Source organism: Bison bison, unplaced genomic scaffold (assembly GCF_000754665.1).
Source record: "Bison bison bison isolate TAMUID 2011002044 unplaced genomic scaffold, Bison_UMD1.0 scf7180017864180, whole genome shotgun sequence".
Taxonomy (NCBI): Eukaryota; Metazoa; Chordata; class Mammalia; order Artiodactyla; family Bovidae; genus Bison; species Bison bison.
In genome coordinates this window covers 6,979,041-6,995,311 of record NW_011494752.1, presented here as the reverse complement: position 1 = coordinate 6,995,311, position 16,271 = coordinate 6,979,041, and the positions used below count along the sequence as shown (strand labels likewise).

At 48.1% G+C, this 16,271-nt stretch overlaps 3 protein-coding genes across 3 annotated transcripts in view; 2 read left to right on the top strand and 1 right to left on the bottom strand.

Annotated features, from left to right (window-relative positions):
- Nucleotides 1–3,740, top strand: part of LRRC59 (leucine rich repeat containing 59) — a 13,918-nt gene extending 10,178 nt beyond the window's left edge. The window contains exons 6-7 of the mRNA XM_010842789.1: nucleotides 267–440; nucleotides 1,826–3,740. Coding sequence (XP_010841091.1) covers nucleotides 267–440; nucleotides 1,826–2,070 — 419 coding nt within the window. The 3' untranslated portion in view covers nucleotides 2,071–3,740. The remainder of the gene's footprint in view (nucleotides 1–266; nucleotides 441–1,825) is intronic.
- Nucleotides 3,499–9,970, bottom strand: EME1 (essential meiotic structure-specific endonuclease 1). The gene is made up of 9 exons (XM_010842790.1): nucleotides 9,826–9,970; nucleotides 7,538–8,337; nucleotides 7,327–7,454; nucleotides 6,453–6,542; nucleotides 6,240–6,361; nucleotides 5,909–6,035; nucleotides 5,564–5,679; nucleotides 4,410–4,599; nucleotides 3,499–4,163 (listed from the first exon to the last, which is right to left on the bottom strand). Exons 2-9 carry the CDS (start codon nucleotides 8,310–8,312, stop codon nucleotides 3,987–3,989), a joined length of 1,725 nt encoding a protein of 574 aa, XP_010841092.1. The 5' UTR covers nucleotides 8,313–8,337; nucleotides 9,826–9,970; the 3' UTR covers nucleotides 3,499–3,986.
- On the top strand, nucleotides 9,881–14,733 carry MRPL27 (mitochondrial ribosomal protein L27). Its single transcript, XM_010842791.1, has 4 exons — nucleotides 9,881–9,970; nucleotides 12,004–12,135; nucleotides 12,552–12,619; nucleotides 14,337–14,733. The coding sequence occupies exons 1-4, from the start codon at nucleotides 9,931–9,933 to the stop codon at nucleotides 14,541–14,543; spliced, it is 447 nt and encodes a 148-aa protein (XP_010841093.1). The 5' UTR covers nucleotides 9,881–9,930; the 3' UTR covers nucleotides 14,544–14,733.
- The last annotated feature ends 1,538 nt before the right edge of the window (nucleotides 14,734–16,271 follow it).

Sequence of the window (16,271 nt, the reverse complement as noted above, 5' to 3'; positions counted from 1 at the left end):
AGCACCAGACTCATCACCCATACCTTTCTTATGCCCCTCTTGCTATATCACCCTACTCTTTCTGCTGCTTGTGGCTAGGAACCCCTTAATAAGAATCCATTGGGCAAACCCTAAGAGCAGCTTATTGTATTTTAGAGAGGGCTTACTTCCCAGTGAACAGAAAGACATGTGATCCACCACATTAGGGGAAGGGAGCCGAATCCATATGAATTACTTGGGATACTGGAGGTTTGAGAGAAGCCACTTTGGGGTATACTTTCTCGTAGAGGCTGAGAAGAAGTGGGAGGCCAAGCAGCGAGCTAAGGAGGCTCAAGAGCGGGAACTGCGGAAGCGGGAGAAGGCAGAAGAGAAGGAGCGCCGGAGAAAGGAGTATGACGCCCTCAAAGCAGCCAAGCGGGAGCAGGAGAAGAAACCTAAGAAGGAAACAAATCAGGCCCCGAGTAGGTTTTTCTGTCAGTTGCAGGGTTCCAGGATGGGTGTGGTGAGAAGATGGCTTAGATTTCTAGGCATAGCTGAGTGAGCGAGCGAACAAGCTTACAGACCTTGTCAGGTACAATATACTCTAAAGTCTGGGAGTAACTTGGAGGACCCACTTACAGGGAATGGGAACCCTCCTTGTGCCCTGACTGGCTTGTTTTCCCAGTGTCACGTGTTTGGATCAGATGTGGCTGAGAACATTTCCAGAACAGAGAGTTGCACTTTTTGTAAAGGTTAGATTCTAAAATCACTCAGAAAGGTGAAGATTACGTATGGTCACATTACTCTTAGAAGACCCTTCCATCATCCAGCAAGTGGACTGGGCTCCTGAGTATGTGGTGCTGTCTCAGTGGTGCCAGCATGGCCTGTGATTTTCTTTCCAAGTTGGACCAGATCACTCTATAGTGAGCACCAGAGGAATTCTGTGGCCTGCATTCAGGAAGCCATGTCATGTAAAAACACATTAGCGTTTTGCCTGAGTATGCCCTGCTGGATTTGTGTAGCAGCGTGGCTCCATGTGTAAGTGAGGACTGTATCTTCTGGGCCAAAAGGGGCCCCTGAGGGGAAGGCACCTGAACAGGGAAGCTCTGTGGGGAGGGGAGGCTTGCGCCCGTCCCTGCTTGCCCCGCACTGGCCTTGAGCAGGCCACCCAACCTCACCGCCGTTGTGTTCCCTCATGTAAATGAGGATCATACCTCCCTACAGGGTTGTGATAGGATTGAAAAAAACCTCTGACCTGATCATGTAGTTCTTGGCATATGGGTGTTCAGACAGGTTTTTTAAAAATTTACCTGAAAATCTCAAAATCAGTTTTCCCCCCTAATTTTAAATATATTCATTGCAGAGAATTTCTGTATATATCGGAAAATGGCAATCACCTGTAATCCCATTTCCAGCATTCATCACTGTTGCCAATATGTGTCAGGCTATTTTATATATTAGAAGTATTTATAAATTTTGAACCTGTTTCCCCAAATGGGCAGCATTCTATCCATGCATGACACCTCCTGATAAAGCCCTGCCCTTGGCCCTAGGGGCCTGGATCATTGGCATGTTCTGGAGGAGAACTTAGGACCCTGAGGACTGTATGCTACATGAGACATCCAGAATGAATCCGTTTTCAGTCTAGTCTCTGAGATCCAAGGGACAAAGTTCATGTTTCAATCTTTGCATAGCAAAGTTTTTAAGAGCTCAAGTCTTCTTGTAATTGTGTTCTCCTAAAGACCTGGGGAGTTTTCATCAGAGCAGAGGGGTGTGAGTGGATGTGCATGGAGGAGACTAGCACTGACTATAGCGTGCCTCTCCTTAAACTGCCTGAACTCTGTCTACTATGACTCTGTCCCTCCAGAATCTAAGTCCAGCTCTCGCCCCCGTAAGCCACCACCCCGGAAACACACTCGATCCTGGGCCGTGCTGAAGCTGCTGCTGCTGCTGCTGTTGTGTGTGGCCGGTGGGCTGGTTGCTTGTCGGGTGACCGAGCTGCAGCAGCAGCCCCTCTGCACCAGTGTGAACACCATCTACGACAATGCCGTCCGGGGCCTGCGCAGCCATGACATCCTCCAGTGGGTCCTGCAGACCGATTCTCAACAGTGAGCTTGTCCTCAACACCTGCTGCCTCCCAGCCTTGGAGCTTGGATTCCTATGGAATTGGGTTCTGCTGGACACAACTTCTTTTTAGTGTCAGACCTACCTGCCATCATCAAATGGCTACCATTTGGTACCTGAGACCTCCTCTTTGTAAGACTTCTTTGTTCCTCAGTCAGGGTTCCCTGGTGGAATAAGGAGAAATAGGAGGTAGGGACAGTTACCTGCATGCTTAAGAGAATAGGCTTGGGGTAGGGAGAGAGCCTTTTCTAGTTGTTATACAAAGCCGTGTAAAGGCAAGACGCGTTTCTACTAAAGGTCAGCTGTCACTACATTTATACTTTTGTATGTCACAGACCCTTTCTTTCATTCCTCCCTGGGGAGCCAGGGCAGATCAGGAGGCAGTGTGTTATTGGGGACTAGGGGAACACCATACTTGGCAAATCTCATCTAAATTGGGGGGGAGGGGCATACCTATTTTTTAAGGATCTCAGACATTGGTATTTTAACAGCCATACAAAATCTTGGGCTGTGACAGGACTTCCAGATCATCCAGTCCAATGTAACACTTGTAGACAGGGAGACTGAGGCTTTCCATGACTTGCCTATGGTCTTCCAGCTCGTTTGGGGCAGAACTGGATTTCCACCCTGGTATCTTTCTTTTTCCATCAATTTACCTTCTTTATAATGTCCTGAGTAAACAAAACTTACACCAGAATTGGGTGTCTCTTGGCTGGAGTATAGAGTCTCTCATGGGAAACAGATTTATGACCTATAAATAGAAATCTCATAGCCGCAAGGGTCTTGGGCAGCTCTTGCAGAGTCCTGCCACAACTTATGTGGCTTCTATAAAATGGGCACAGTCCAGGCTCCTGGCGTCAGTTTGAGAGCATTAATCCCTTGACTGCCAATAAACAAGGTGGATCCTTGCAAAGCCACATTGTCTGTGACAGCTCTGACATAATTGGTGTGACTGAATACCACATGGGCAACCTGAAAACGAAGCTTCATAAGAGACTTGATGTTTAGAACTGATCCTAGACATCATGGAGTTTAAAAGTGGTATATTAACGACTAGCATGAATAAGGACAGCACTGTCCACTCCCTTTATCTGCCAGAGTCAGCATTTTCTTGCTCTGTGGCCTCCTTTACCTCTTTTCACTACATCAGAAATGGCCGTCATGGTGCTCATTCACAGAATACTCGTGATTGAAAGCTCCCTGCCTTTCCCCAGGGAGACTGAGAACCTGTCATGTTCAGAGACAGTGGGGTCCAGCTTGTCAGCACTAGTGGCCCATGGATAGCACTTGTGACTGTCCTGATAATGGAAGAAAAGACTTATTCTTTTCTCCCTCAGGGAGAACTGCTGCATAGGCCCACACCTTATTCAGAATCACTACACAGTCCTTAATTTTTCCTCTAAGCTCCAGAACCAGTGGTACAAATGCTTTATTAAAATTAAACACAGGACATAAAATGAGTAAGAGAATACAGAAGTCGGCATAGTGACTGGATCCCCATTCCTTGGCTGGCTGAGGGAGCTCCGGTGGGTGGGGGGAAGGCAAGAGCACATCCAGCCTCGTCAGGCCACCAGCTGAGGACAGCTCACTTGTGGCCTGGAGATTTGATGCTGGGGTACTTTTGGACTTCTACAATTATTAAATACATGTCTGAGTGGTCTGTCTTTGTTCTTTGTATTTTTGAGGACTGGCGGGGGCAAGCACAGGGGCGGTTCATACATGGCAGTCGACCTGCTAGGAGAGGAAGGCATCTCGGCCTCCACCCCAGGTGGGCAGGTAGAGACACCATCACAAATAGCAACACCAAGGAAAGCCTGCAGTGGGCAGGACCCAGGCTTGTGCCGCAGGAGGTGCTCCTGACTGCTACACTGTAGTCGTGCTGCAGCTCATCCTGAGGGCTGGCTTCAGTCTGCACTGTCTAAGGAGAGATCTGGCTGCAAAGCTGTCATCTGAAGGTAGATACGCCTGGACAGCTCTGGTCCAACACGGCGAGAGGTGGCTGTCACGCCTTCCCCACGGCGCACCTGTAAGTCTGCGAGCAAATTCTGGCGTTCTTGCTCAGAAAGACACCGCTTATAAGCCTGAAAGTAGTAAATGACCTGTTAATACCACTCCACCCACAGCCATTCTTCGTCTATGAGTAGGGATGGGAAGCTTGTGTTGGAGGATGAGAATCTGTCCTCCTTCCCTGGTCAGTGTTGACCCTGATCTCAGACCCACACTGTTGACTTACAAGGCACTCCTGGGCCCTCACCAGTGCTGGCCATGGAAACCGGGAGTCCACCAAGGCCACAGCACACTGGACAGTGACCCCTGGAATGGCATACCTGGATCAGGAGCTGTGGGGACGGATAGGCGTCCACAATGGCACTGGCCATCTCCAGACTGACCCGGTTCAGCTGCTGAATCTGTCTCCTCCAGACCAGTGCAAGCCCCCTGCCAGAGCGGTCCACCTTGGCCCCTCCAGCCCAGTCACTCTCCAGGCAGAAGGAGAAACTAGTTTGATCTCGGAGCTTCCTGCAGACAACACAGTTGAGGAGCTAAAAGTTGTGCATTTCTCTGCTGCACTTGTCCCTTTAACTAGGAACTTAAAAACCTTGCACTGACCTTGGAAGAGGTGTATACAATGTTCCACCCAAGCAATGCTAGTTGCTTAAAAACTAACTAGATTCCCTTAAAAACAACATTTAATCCTTTTCATTAAAAGAGAAGTTACCAGAAAGGTACCAGATTCTTGCTTACATTGAGGTTGGGCTCCATTTGGGGAGACAGTGTGCACAGGCGTAGGCACAGGGGACTGGGTATCAGGCAGTTTAGTTCTGGTTCTTCTAATTTGCTCAGAACTTTGACAAGTTGGTCTCTTCAGGCCTCAGTTCCCTCAGGTATAAAATGAAGGACTCCATTGTCTCTCAGGTCTCATTAATTTTAAGTTCTGACTATGAACAGCCCTTGAGCTAAGTAGGCTAAAAAATTGTTTTACAAAAGCCTGTTTGATTGTGACCTGATCTGCAAAATGAACCCTGGTAACTTGGCCCACTGATAACCCAGTACGAATCTGCAGAACATAAACTTACACATAAGCTCAAGTGTTAGTTGTTCGGTTGTGTTCGACTCTTTTGCAGCCCCATGAACTGCACCTCTGTCCGTGGAATTCTCCAGGCAAGAATACTGGAGTGGATTGCCATTCCCTTCTCCAGGGGATCTTCCCAACCCAGGTCTCCCACACTACAGGCAGATTCTTTACCACCCGAGCCACCAGGTGATCCCAACACATACAAGCAAAAGGAGAACATTTTAAAGGGACCGTGCTTGAAGGCTCCTTACAAGAATCCCCAGGGTTAAGTCAGCTGCATCTGCCTCAAGCTTGAGCAACAACAGACTAGCAGCAGAGTTAGGGGAAGGAGACATCTTCTCTGGGTACCAGAGTCATTGTAAAGGACAAGGCCCAGCAACTGAGCCAGGACTTGACAGGGGCACTCACTTGAAGGGCGCTTCAGCCACAGCCTTTGTGAACGCGCATGCCAAGTCAGCCAGCTCTTTCCAGCTCTGCACAATTCGAGCCTGGGCTTCTGTGTGCAGCTGCAGATCTACCAGTGCCTAGAAACCCCAAAGCACGATGGACTGGAAGAGTATGGAGAGACCAGTTTGAAACTATTCTCTCACTGTTCACTGCAGCTATACCCCAGTCCCTTGGCTTCCTGTTTGGCCCTTCTTTCCCACCTAGTGCCAAGACAGAAAGCAGTGTCCAGCAGGCATTTTACTCTTTAGCAACTCAGGTTAGATGAGAGTGGGCGCCCACGCTGATTCAGGCAACAGAAGTTCTTACCTCTTCCACATCTACCCTGGTCACCATGGCCCCTGTGTTGGCCTCTGGTTGTTTCTGCTGCTTCTTCTTTTCCTTGGCCTGTTCTCTATTTGCCGCCCTCTGTTTCCTTCTTAGAGGATTTGGAGCACTGGAGCAGGGGAGGAAATCAAAAGTGCAGCAGCTCCAGGCTGAGCTCAGGCAGAAGAGGTGTGAGAAGGCTGGACCAGAGAGTCACAAAGGGCTAGTAGGGATGCTGTTTTGCAGAGAGACCCAGATCTGGGATGAATAAATCCACCCTTGTTGGCCCAAGAGCTGCCCCCTTTAATACTAAGTCTTGAGGACAAATCCAAACCTGAAGCACTTCTCTGGATCCACAATCACCAGTGACAGATCTTTCCCAGCTGTCCTTGCTGTGATGTCAGTCACAAAGCTCTGAAGTGTTTCCTTCCCTTCCTCAGTGCTGCCCAGACTTCCCTGCATGGAGGGGCAGAAACGGCATGAATGCCTGCTCCCTAGAGCCAGCCCTCTGCCTGGCCTCAGCACCCACCCCTCTGGCTGTACCCACCTGCTTGAAGTGGTAGATCATGGACATAAACACCTCTGCCAGGAGCAGCACCAGAACCATGGGCTCTTCCACCCAGCCCTCCTCGCCATCCTGTTAAAGGACACAGAACCCCACAGAGGGAGGCAGGTCAGCAGGTGCTCAGCACCGGAGAGAAACCCAGGCCTTCTGGGTGAATGACTTCATCCCCATTGGCCTAGTCCATTTTGCAGTATCCTTTTTCTTCTGGAGTGAAATCATGGTGGCAAGAAATAGGAACCCATGATTCTGTCCCTCCCAGTCCTCAATGGTTCAACCTTGGTGTACTACACTTTGGAAGTAGTGAATATGAAATAGGCTGAGAAGTAACTGCCAATATTCTATGCATTTTGAAGTGGGGGATGGAAGGTAGGAAACTCTTCTGAAGAATCAGGGACAAATATGTAATTTGGGCTTTGAGGGTAAATGCGAAGTATGAGCTGAGTGGCTCTTGGAAAGGAATAGGTTTTGTGTGACAAAGATAAGAATCACCAAGGAAACTTCAGTCTGTGAGAGCACCTCTCTTTCACCACACTAAGGTATAATCAAACAAAGCCAAGGTCCCGTAACAGCCCACCATCCTACAGTGCAGTATTAACCAATCTGAAATGGCAGCACCACCCCAGATGGCGAAACCGAGTAAAAGCTGTTATTATATGAGGCGCAGTGCTTCCCCTGTAGTTTCCTTGCACCCTGTCCACACCTTGAAAGACAGCCCTTTATTAAACCCTCCTCAAATTTATACTGAGTGTGCCATCTGCTTTCCAGCTGGGGCCTTGACTGAGATATAGTCTTTAGAATAAAAGCATACTTATCCTGTAACTCTGAGGAGGAGAGAGAGCAGTCAGAAAACCCCTACCTCAGAGGGCCCAGCCTTTCTCCTCCACGTGAGGCTGCAAGGCACAGCCTGCGCCTCAATCACACAGGAGCAATCCATGGACTGCAGGGCTCCGAGGAGCTGACCCCCACCTTCCATCTGTAAGAGCACTGCAACAGACGGGAAAGGGACTGTCAGCGGGACCCAGAAAGCAGTTTACCCAGCAGAAGAGAAAGAAAGATTCCTGTAGGACCTGGATCCAGCAGCACAACGATGTGCTTTAAGCACTCCTCTGGCCTCTGAGCTTTCAGCCTGTTCACCAGAGCTGCCTTCTTCTTCCCTTCCTGCTGCCTCTGGGTGCTCTCCTTCTGGCTTGCTCGTCCCCACTGCTGGCATCCCTGTGTGCTGCTCTTCTGGACCTTCTGACTATACTTGCGTCTCTTCTGAGGCAGGGGCACCTCAGCATTTGTTTTGGTTATTGTCAAGCTGTTGCTCTGGACAGAGCAGGTAGTCTGGTAGGCGGGCAGCAGATGGCATGGACTGTCTACCACAGGGTCCTCGTTATTTGATGCATGCCTCTCTGAGGTACCACAGAGGGGAACATCACGGATCTTTGTAAATGGCTGTTTTTGCCAGTCATGTGATGCTTTTTGATGATCCCAAACTCTTTCAAATGGGGAGCTGGATTTTTCAGGGCTCTGCTGTTTGTGAGTCAAAAACTTACAAATAAGCCTCTTAGCCAGGGGCATAAATTCCTCCTCATTCTCACTTCCACTGCTTAGCACACTGACTGGCTCTGTTTGTATGACAGTTTCAGCGGCCTCTGGAATGGGTGGTGGATCTTTCAATTTTGGTGATGGACAGGAGGCCTCAGAGTCTGAGATGTCAACCACTACAATCTTCTCATCCTCCTGAGGCTGCCTCCTCTTTATTGAAGATGGTTTATTCTTCAGAAAGGCAAACGTTGGCAGCTCCTCAGAGTCACTGTAACTGGAATCCAGTGAGAGTGAGGACTTGTTTACAGCCATCAGTCTGTGCAGTCAGGGTAATTCCCTGCAATGAAGACAGAGATGAGACGCAGACTGTAGCAATGAATTCAGTCCAGCTGTGGTGTTCTATGGCCAAGCGTTACGGAAATAAAATGATATACAGAGAAATGAAGAAACAGAGAAACAGGACATGGTCCTATATGATCAATCTGGAACTCAGAACAGCTATGTCTGTAGTCTAACAGGAACCCTCCTCACATCCCTGTGAGGTATAAACAAAGTGGAGGTTACTATTAAAAAACGTTAATGAGGTAGGAACAAGACCCAATACCACCTCTTTACTGATCTCTGCATGTAAAATGGAGATTTCAAGAGTCATTCTTTTTTTAACAGATCTCACTCACATACCATAAAATTCTGTCCTTTTAACATGTACACAATTCAGCAGTTTTCAGTATATTTGCAAGGTTGTATCACCATCACTACTATCTAATTCCAGAACACTTTCATCACCTCAAAGAGAAATCCCATAGCCATTAGGCAGTCAGTCCGTTTCCCCTTCCCTCGAGTCCCTGGCAACCATAAACCTACTCCTGTCTCTACAAATCTACTACGTATTCTAGATAGTTCACAGAAATGGAGTCCTAAGTATGTGAACTCTGGTGACTGGCTTCTTAGCATGTTTTCAAGGTTCATTTATGTTGTAGCATGTGTCAGGACTTCATTGCTTATAGCTGAGTAACACTTCACTCCATTGATGTGCCACATTTTGTCTATCCATTCATTTGGTGGACGTTGTTTGATTCCACTTTTGACCATTGCGAATGCTGCCATGAACATTCACCTCCTAGTTTTTGTGGGGATGCTTTCAGTTCTAAGAAATATCTAGGGTCGCAATTAATGGGTGGTGCGCAAGACAATCTGAACATACTCACTAACACTGCAGGATGAGCCATGTAACCTGTCCCGGCCCTGCTTTTTCAGTAAAACGGGGATAGTCACATTACCTACTTTACAACGATGTGAGAAGTTAAAAAAAAATTTTTTTTAAGTAATTAGTGCTTAGTACTGTATCTGGCACGCAGGAAGTGCTCTGTAAAGCTGAACAACTAGGGAGGGGCCCCCCAACCCTGCTCAGGCCTCGGTTAAAGTGTTAGTCACTCAGTCAGTCGTTTCTGACTCTTTGCGACCCCATGAACTGTAGTCTGCTAGGCTCCACTGTCCATGTACTTCTACAGACAAGAATAACAGAGTGGGTGCCATTCCCTTCTCCAGGGGCTCTTCCGAACCCAGGGATCGAAGTCGGTTCTCCTGCATTATGGGCAGTTTCTTTACCGTCTGAGGCGTCAGCCTCGGTAACTCTGGCAAAATGCGGGTATCGGATAAGCAGGCCCCTGCTGAGCTCGCTCCACGTCTCTCCCGCAGGCACAGGCCGGACAGCTCGTCCACACGCGGCGGCAAAGGCCGCGGCCACCAAGCCCCGGCCGACCCTAGCTCAGGAAGTAGGCCCTGCACGGCCAGCCCACCCGCAGCCCAGCCCGGGAGTGCTCACCAGTAGCTTGTCGCGCCACTCTTTCGTCTGCCACGCAGGACCCGGAAATAGACCTCCCGGTAGCGGAAGCACAACTCTAACACCGGAAGCGGGAGTACGTAAAACATGGCGTTGGCGGTGCTGGCGTGGAGGACCCGGACTGCTGGTAATTGGACGCCGTGGCCGTTGCGGGGAGAGGGGTAGAAGTGCAGTGGATACCTTGCAGGGAGCCTGAGGGTGGAGGCAGTACCCCGTGGAGGAGCCTGGGGGAAGAAGGAGACTGGGGGAAATGTGCGGGGCAGTCGTTGATCACGTGACATCTGGGGCGTGGAGCACGTGACCTTACCTGGACTCGCTCGCTCTTACAGTTTCCCTTGCTGTTATTTGTCGCCTCTTCTGGGTTTCTTTGGATCCCTTCATCTACAAAAATAGGTTGCTATCGTTGGTACATAGGCGCTCAAAAAGTTAATCCATTCGTTGAGTAGATTGAGGTCTGCATTTGTGCCAGACGCTGATAGGTGTTGAAGCTCTCAGTAGAGAAGATGAAGTCAGTCTCTAGCTCCAGGAGAGTTACTTGTAATAGATAAGCCAGTAAATAAGCACATAAATAAAACTGTGAATCATTACAGGTGCTGTGACCTAGAGGGAAAAATTTGTGTCTTTTCTTTTAGGTTGGGTAGTCAGGGAAGCCCTCTGAGGAGGTAACATACAAGTTAAGACCTTAAGGATGGTAGGAAGCCTAGTTTTGCAAGAGAGTGAGGGGCTAGAGAATGATTTAACCCAATTTTCCATTTTGAGAAGGAAGCTCTTGCTCCTCTACGAGCTTAAAAGGAGTAGGAATAGAAATGAGGAAGCCAGATGGGAAACAGTAACAGCAGACCTGATGAAAGATGGTTTAGTCAGGATTTTGGTGTCAGTGAACTGGGAGGGAAATGGGTGAGTTTGAGATCTGTTTTGGAGATAGAATCCAGAGCTTGCTGATGGACTCCCTCCGTACCTGAGGTTAGTGAAGGGAAGGAATCTACAATGACTCTTTGACTTCTGCCTGACCAGCTGTGTAGGTGATAGCATCATTTTCTTTGAGGAGGATGGGGTATAGGGTGAAGGGGAAAGATTTGTGAATGAGATAAGGTAGGTAAAGCCAAAATCCAGTTTCTTAACTTTAGCGAGTGAACAGATGTATAGGTGTTTAAAGGTAGGTAGATCCTGATGCTGGGCGTTTAATATGATGTCGCTCTAAGTCTTTATCTCTGGTCTTTTGCCCCAGCTAGTCTCTGTTCTAATTAAAACTTCAGAAACCTAGGTTTTAGAAACTATGAACCGACAGGCTCCAGGGTCACACAGGGCTTCTCTAAAGACTCTCGCATGACCCTGATTAACACAGCTGTATCTGAAGACCTGAATGCAAGGATTACCAATCCTGGGCTTGTCCTGGCAAGGGCTTGTCCCTAGCACAGGGTTTCCATCCTGGTCAGCATGAATTTTAGTTCACTTTCCTTTTTAAAATAAATACCATTGAGCACGTTGGAATGAGTACGGAGAGGTCAGATTAACAAGGGCATGGTTATCAGTCAGTCTTCCCTATGCTTAATAGGCTTGCCAAACAAAGGGACCAGCCTTCTGAACTGCACAGGAGCCTGTGGGAGCCACCCTCAGAGAGGCTGCCCTTTTTGTTTACAAGTATCTGGTGTGGTATGGATGGGTGGATGGCTAAGAAAGTGGTGGGTGAGGTCAAAGCAGGAGCCTCTCTCTGGGTGTTCTGTTGTTGGGCTCTGTGGTCTGGCCCCTCCACAGTGCATGGAATCTTGAGGGCGTAATGGTGAGTGAGACTGAAACAGGCAGCTCTGTGGTGTCCTCTTGCTGGCTTCTGTTTCTGTGGTTTTGTTTCTCCTCAGTAGGACTGCATGTGTCAAAACCCAGGACACACGGTATTTTTTTTTTCCATTAATATTTTACTCCCTCCCCCAAACCCTAGGCCACACACACAACTCATGTAGCGCTTACACTGTGGGCAATACAAGGACTTCAGACATTGCCTGAAGCCCCACACAGTCCAGTGGCATTTCTGCTCACACATCTTCACTTCCCCTGAAAATGCCCCCTGCCGCCTCTAAGCTTAGCAAATGGCCCACTGAGGCAAAGAACGAGAATCTCCTGGGAAGCCTCTCTGTTTGAGCAGCATTTCTGTTCTCTGTGCAGTTACAGCCCTGCTGAGCCCTCCTCAGGCTGCAGCTCTTGCTGTCAGATATGCATCCAAGAAGACAGGTGGCAGCTCCAAGAACCTTGGTGGCAAGTCTCCAGGCAAACGCTTTGGCATCAGGAAAATGGAGGGTAAGGGTGGGGCCTGCCTTCCCCTTCCCACTTAGCAACCTCCCTTGCTGCCCTGATGTTCCTCTGAAGAGCAGGCAAACCACACAAGTGCCTGGCCCTGTACTCTCCATGTTGCTTACCAGAACATGTAGTTCCAAATTAAAGAAGCAGATAAGACCTGAAGCAAGGTGGAGGGGCTGAGGAAGAGCAAATGGGTGGGAACCTTGGCCGTGTGACTAGAGTGGAGGTTCCCAGGGAGGGGTTGCGGGCTGCTTGTGTCAGACCCTCTGGGAGTCGGTCCTTTCCCGGGCCGGGTCTAGAGGTTGGTATGCAGCATTTGGGCCAGGAAAAGTGGGGGCTACTGTGTTTCTTAGCAGCTTGCTGTCTGCCTCATTGTTGGCACCCAGAGGCAACGCACTTGTGGACTTCTCTTCTAGGTCACTATGTTCATGCTGGCAACATCCTTGCGACTCAGCGCCACTTCCGCTGGCACCCAGGTGCCCATGTAAGTTGCTTTGTGCTTCCCTCCACCCCCACTTTTTCTTCACCTCTCCGTGCTCCTGAGCACAGTAATTATAACAGTCGCATCTGTTGGGTGCATACCAAATGCCAAGCATCATGCTGATTCCTGGGCCTGCATTATCTTATTTCATCTTTACGCCCATCCTGAAGGTAGGTAGGAATCATCTGTATTTTATAGGTGGGATGCCAAAAACTTAGAAAGGGAGTGGTAGGGTAGTGACAGAGGTGGGATTTGAACCAGGTCTGTTGACTCACAGGTCACTTTTTTGCCTAACCCCCATTTCTTGGAAGAGGAGATTTCTAGTGATTTAAGGTATTTTTTTAATCTTGAGAAACTAATTTCAGTTCATTCATTTTTTCTTATTTTTAAGAATTCCTCCTTTGCATAAAGTTGTTATTAGGTGCCCGAAAGATAACCTGAATTTAATAAAATAGGATTCAGTATATGGGCCAGAAATTAGGTCCATACCAGGCAGGAATTTCAGTATCAGCAAGTTAGTATCACTTGCTAAGGTAGGAAAGTTCTTTAACACAGATCTATGCTCTATTCTTTACATTGTTTAAAATGTTAGTTTAGTTTCCTCTGTAATCTATTTCCTCCTCCCTTCTTACCTCTTTTTTGGCAATTTTAGTAGACACAGGAAGACTGATAGTAACCTATAATTATTTCAAAAATGCTAATTTGTATGTGAATTGACTGTATGTGTAGTAACTTTTTTTTTAAGAACTCAAGACATTCAGTATGTGGCAATGTTCATTTTAGTTTTACTAAAATAATGACAACAGTAATAAAAACTAATATGTTTTTACCTGGGCAGTATTTTAAGCTCTTTCTGATTATTAATTTAATTCTCAAGATGACCCTATGAAGTAGTTAATATTTATCCATACTTTGCAGTTGAAAAAAGTGAGACACAGTGAAGTAAATTAACTTGCTCAGATCACACAGTAGTAAGTAGTAGTTCTGGGATTTGAACCAGAGTCTGTTCTTTTAATTTGAGAGATACTGAATAATGCAGGACTGCCTGGATAAAACTTGCCACACATCTAATCTCAAGTTCAATAAATGAAAAAAGCTAAGATATGTATAGTTAATAATATGTATATATTTAATAAACAGTTTATTTTAATCTCTTCACTCATATTTCTCACCTGAAAATCAGGTTTAGACATAGTACCTACTTCACAGGGTGAGAATTAAGTGAGTTAATGTGTATAATAGTGCTGGGAATAGTGCTTACACACAGTAAGTATGACGCAGTATCAGCTTTTATCATTACTTTTCTTTAATTAGCATATGCATTATTTATATAGCTTTGAGCCTAAACTTCACCATATAGATGAAAATGTTGCATCAAACTAGTGTTATGTTAAGCCTCCCAGAAGCAGGCTCCCAGGAGTAGTGATTAGACCTATTCCTGGGCCTGGTTTGGGCATCTGTCCAGTGTGGCTTCTGGCCACCTGTACAGATAGAAGTCCAGGCATTACCCTTAGGGACTGAATAACCACTAGGATTAGCTGTTTTCTTTTCCCACCTTTGTCAGGGAATCATTACCAAACCCAGAGGGAAAGGGAGCCTTAGCTGGAGCTTTCTGAGCCCTCCCTTTTGGCCCCAGGGCCTGAATCTTTGTGAAGAGTCTATCCTAGAGCCCCGGGATGGGCCCCCCTGGCTGTCCAGCTGACTGCTCTGTGTGTTGCAGGTGGGGCTGGGAAAGAACAAATGCCTGTATGCCCTGGAGGAGGGGGTAGTCCGCTACACTAAGGAGGTCTACGTGCCCAGTCCCAGCAACTCGGAGGCCGTGGATCTGGTCACCAGGCTGCCCGAGGGGGCTGTGCTCTACAAGACTTTTGTCCACGTGGTTCCTGCCAAGCCTGAGGGGACCTTCAAGCTGGTAGCTATGCTTTGACTTCCTGTTTGAGGCCTTTGGAGCCCAGGTCACAGGAGAGGATGGTACCAGACGTCAAGAGTTGGAGTGATGACAGGGTCTCCCAGTGAAGAAGTCTGCTTGATGGTGACTGCAGGAGACTCTGAAGTGACTGGTGGAAGCCCTTTGGAAGACCTGATCTGGGGCCAACAATAAAGTTAGCTAGAGTTGAGTTTCTGCTATTTGTGGACAAACCTGGATGGAGCGGCATACTGATCTGTTTATTCATGTTCTCAGGTGTACACGGGAATGAGAAGAGGGGACTCCAGAGGAAGGACTTGCCTTCTTCCACAAGGAAGAGGAGAGCTTGTACTTGAGGGTGTCATAGCTCCTTCCCCTCCTGGATCCCACAGAAGTCAGGCTGGGAAAGAGTAGGTAGGAGGGGCCAAGAGGCCAATAGGGAAACCCAGTGTGGTCGTGTTCTTTCCTGGAGCCACATTCAGAGGGAACTGCAGCAACAGCCCCAGAAATGGCCATGTGGCACATCCCTTCCTGACTGTGTGGGTCCAGGGCAGAGAGGCCCCATCTGGCCTGGAATACTAGGGTCCTTCCAGGGATGAGGAAGATACATCACTGGATACGATTCCAGGGATGAGACAGATTGGGTGACAAATGAGCTGCTTTCTTCTCACCCAGAGACACACCACACTGGCATTGTTTTCTGATTCTTGGTTTATCGAAAACTGTAAACTACAGCAAAGAATCTGTCTTCAGGAGTACTCACTCTGGTCCTAGAGTGGGCTGAGAACAGGCCTTCATTGTCAACCCAAGACCTTTAAAATCTTGGCTTCAGTGGAAGGGTGAAGAAGGAAGTCTCAGTGGGGATGGACAGTCATCCTGGGTGTTAGAGGCAGGCCATGTTGGCTGCAGTCGCAGAGAGAACTTGCACAGTTGGTGGCTTCCTCCCAAGGACTAGTCTCTGTCCTGAAGGCAGGAGCTTCAGGGGTAGAGGGCTGAGAAGTCTTAATTCTGGAGGTCTGCTTTGGATTTGTCACCTTGATTCTCGGGGCATGACCCCAGATTTCCTACTTCCTGCAAAAGTGACCCAGGGTATGTTGAGGTCTTGTACTAAGGCCCAGCTGGAGGAGATTACTGGGAGCATCTCTATAGGCTTGGTGCTGTCCCTGCCAGTACCTTGAAGCAGGAAGGGGCAAGATGGAAGAACTGCTCCCTCCTATAGTGTTTCCCTGAGCAAGCAGTTGGCTGCTTCCTGTGGTGGTTGAGCAGAGCCCTGGTTGGGTGGTGGTGCAGATATGACCTTAGGGCCTCCTTATAGCTGGATGGCAGCTGGGAGAGGTAGAGCAAAGATACTACCCATTTCCTTACAATCCCACCCCCACCCCCGCCCACACATACTCCTACTCCATCTTTGGCTTTTGCTTTCTGTGTCTCCTCTCCCCCAGTGATGGTCCTTCCTGGAGACAAGTTGAATTTTAGAGCTGTTGTCTCCATGGAAAATTTTCCTGCCCAGGAAAATCACTTTCCTGGACTAGGATCTGCCATCCTTTACCAAAGAGGTGAAGTGGAGCCTCTAGCCTCTAGCCAAATCCTAGGCTCTGTATCTGTGATCTTTCCTTGTCCCAGGGGCTCTGATTAGGCATTTACATAACAATTAAAAAGTAATAAGGAAAAAATGCTGAGTTCTCCAGGGCACTCAAGGGTGGGAGGACTGAACATTAACCTCCCTGCAGGCCCAGAGCCAGAAGCACT

Excerpts from the sequence above, each read along its gene's own strand:
- EME1 (XM_010842790.1), bottom strand. The coding sequence starts at position 8,312 with ATGGCTGTAAACAAGTCCTCACTCTCACTGGATTCCAGTTACAGTGAC. Across the intron at positions 6,036-6,239 it reads GATCCAGAGAAGTGCTTCAG|TGCTCCAAATCCTCTAAGAA; the intron begins GTTTGGATTTGT and ends CCCCTGCTCCAG. Across the intron at positions 4,600-5,563 it reads GTGGCTGAAGCGCCCTTCAA|GAAGCTCCGAGATCAAACTA; the intron begins GTGAGTGCCCCT and ends TGTTGTCTGCAG.
- MRPL27 (XM_010842791.1), top strand. The coding sequence starts at position 9,931 with ATGGCGTTGGCGGTGCTGGCGTGGAGGACCCGGACTGCTG. Across the intron at positions 9,971-12,003 it reads GTGGAGGACCCGGACTGCTG|TTACAGCCCTGCTGAGCCCT; the intron begins GTAATTGGACGC and ends TTCTCTGTGCAG. Across the intron at positions 12,620-14,336 it reads GCTGGCACCCAGGTGCCCAT|GTGGGGCTGGGAAAGAACAA; the intron begins GTAAGTTGCTTT and ends TGTGTGTTGCAG.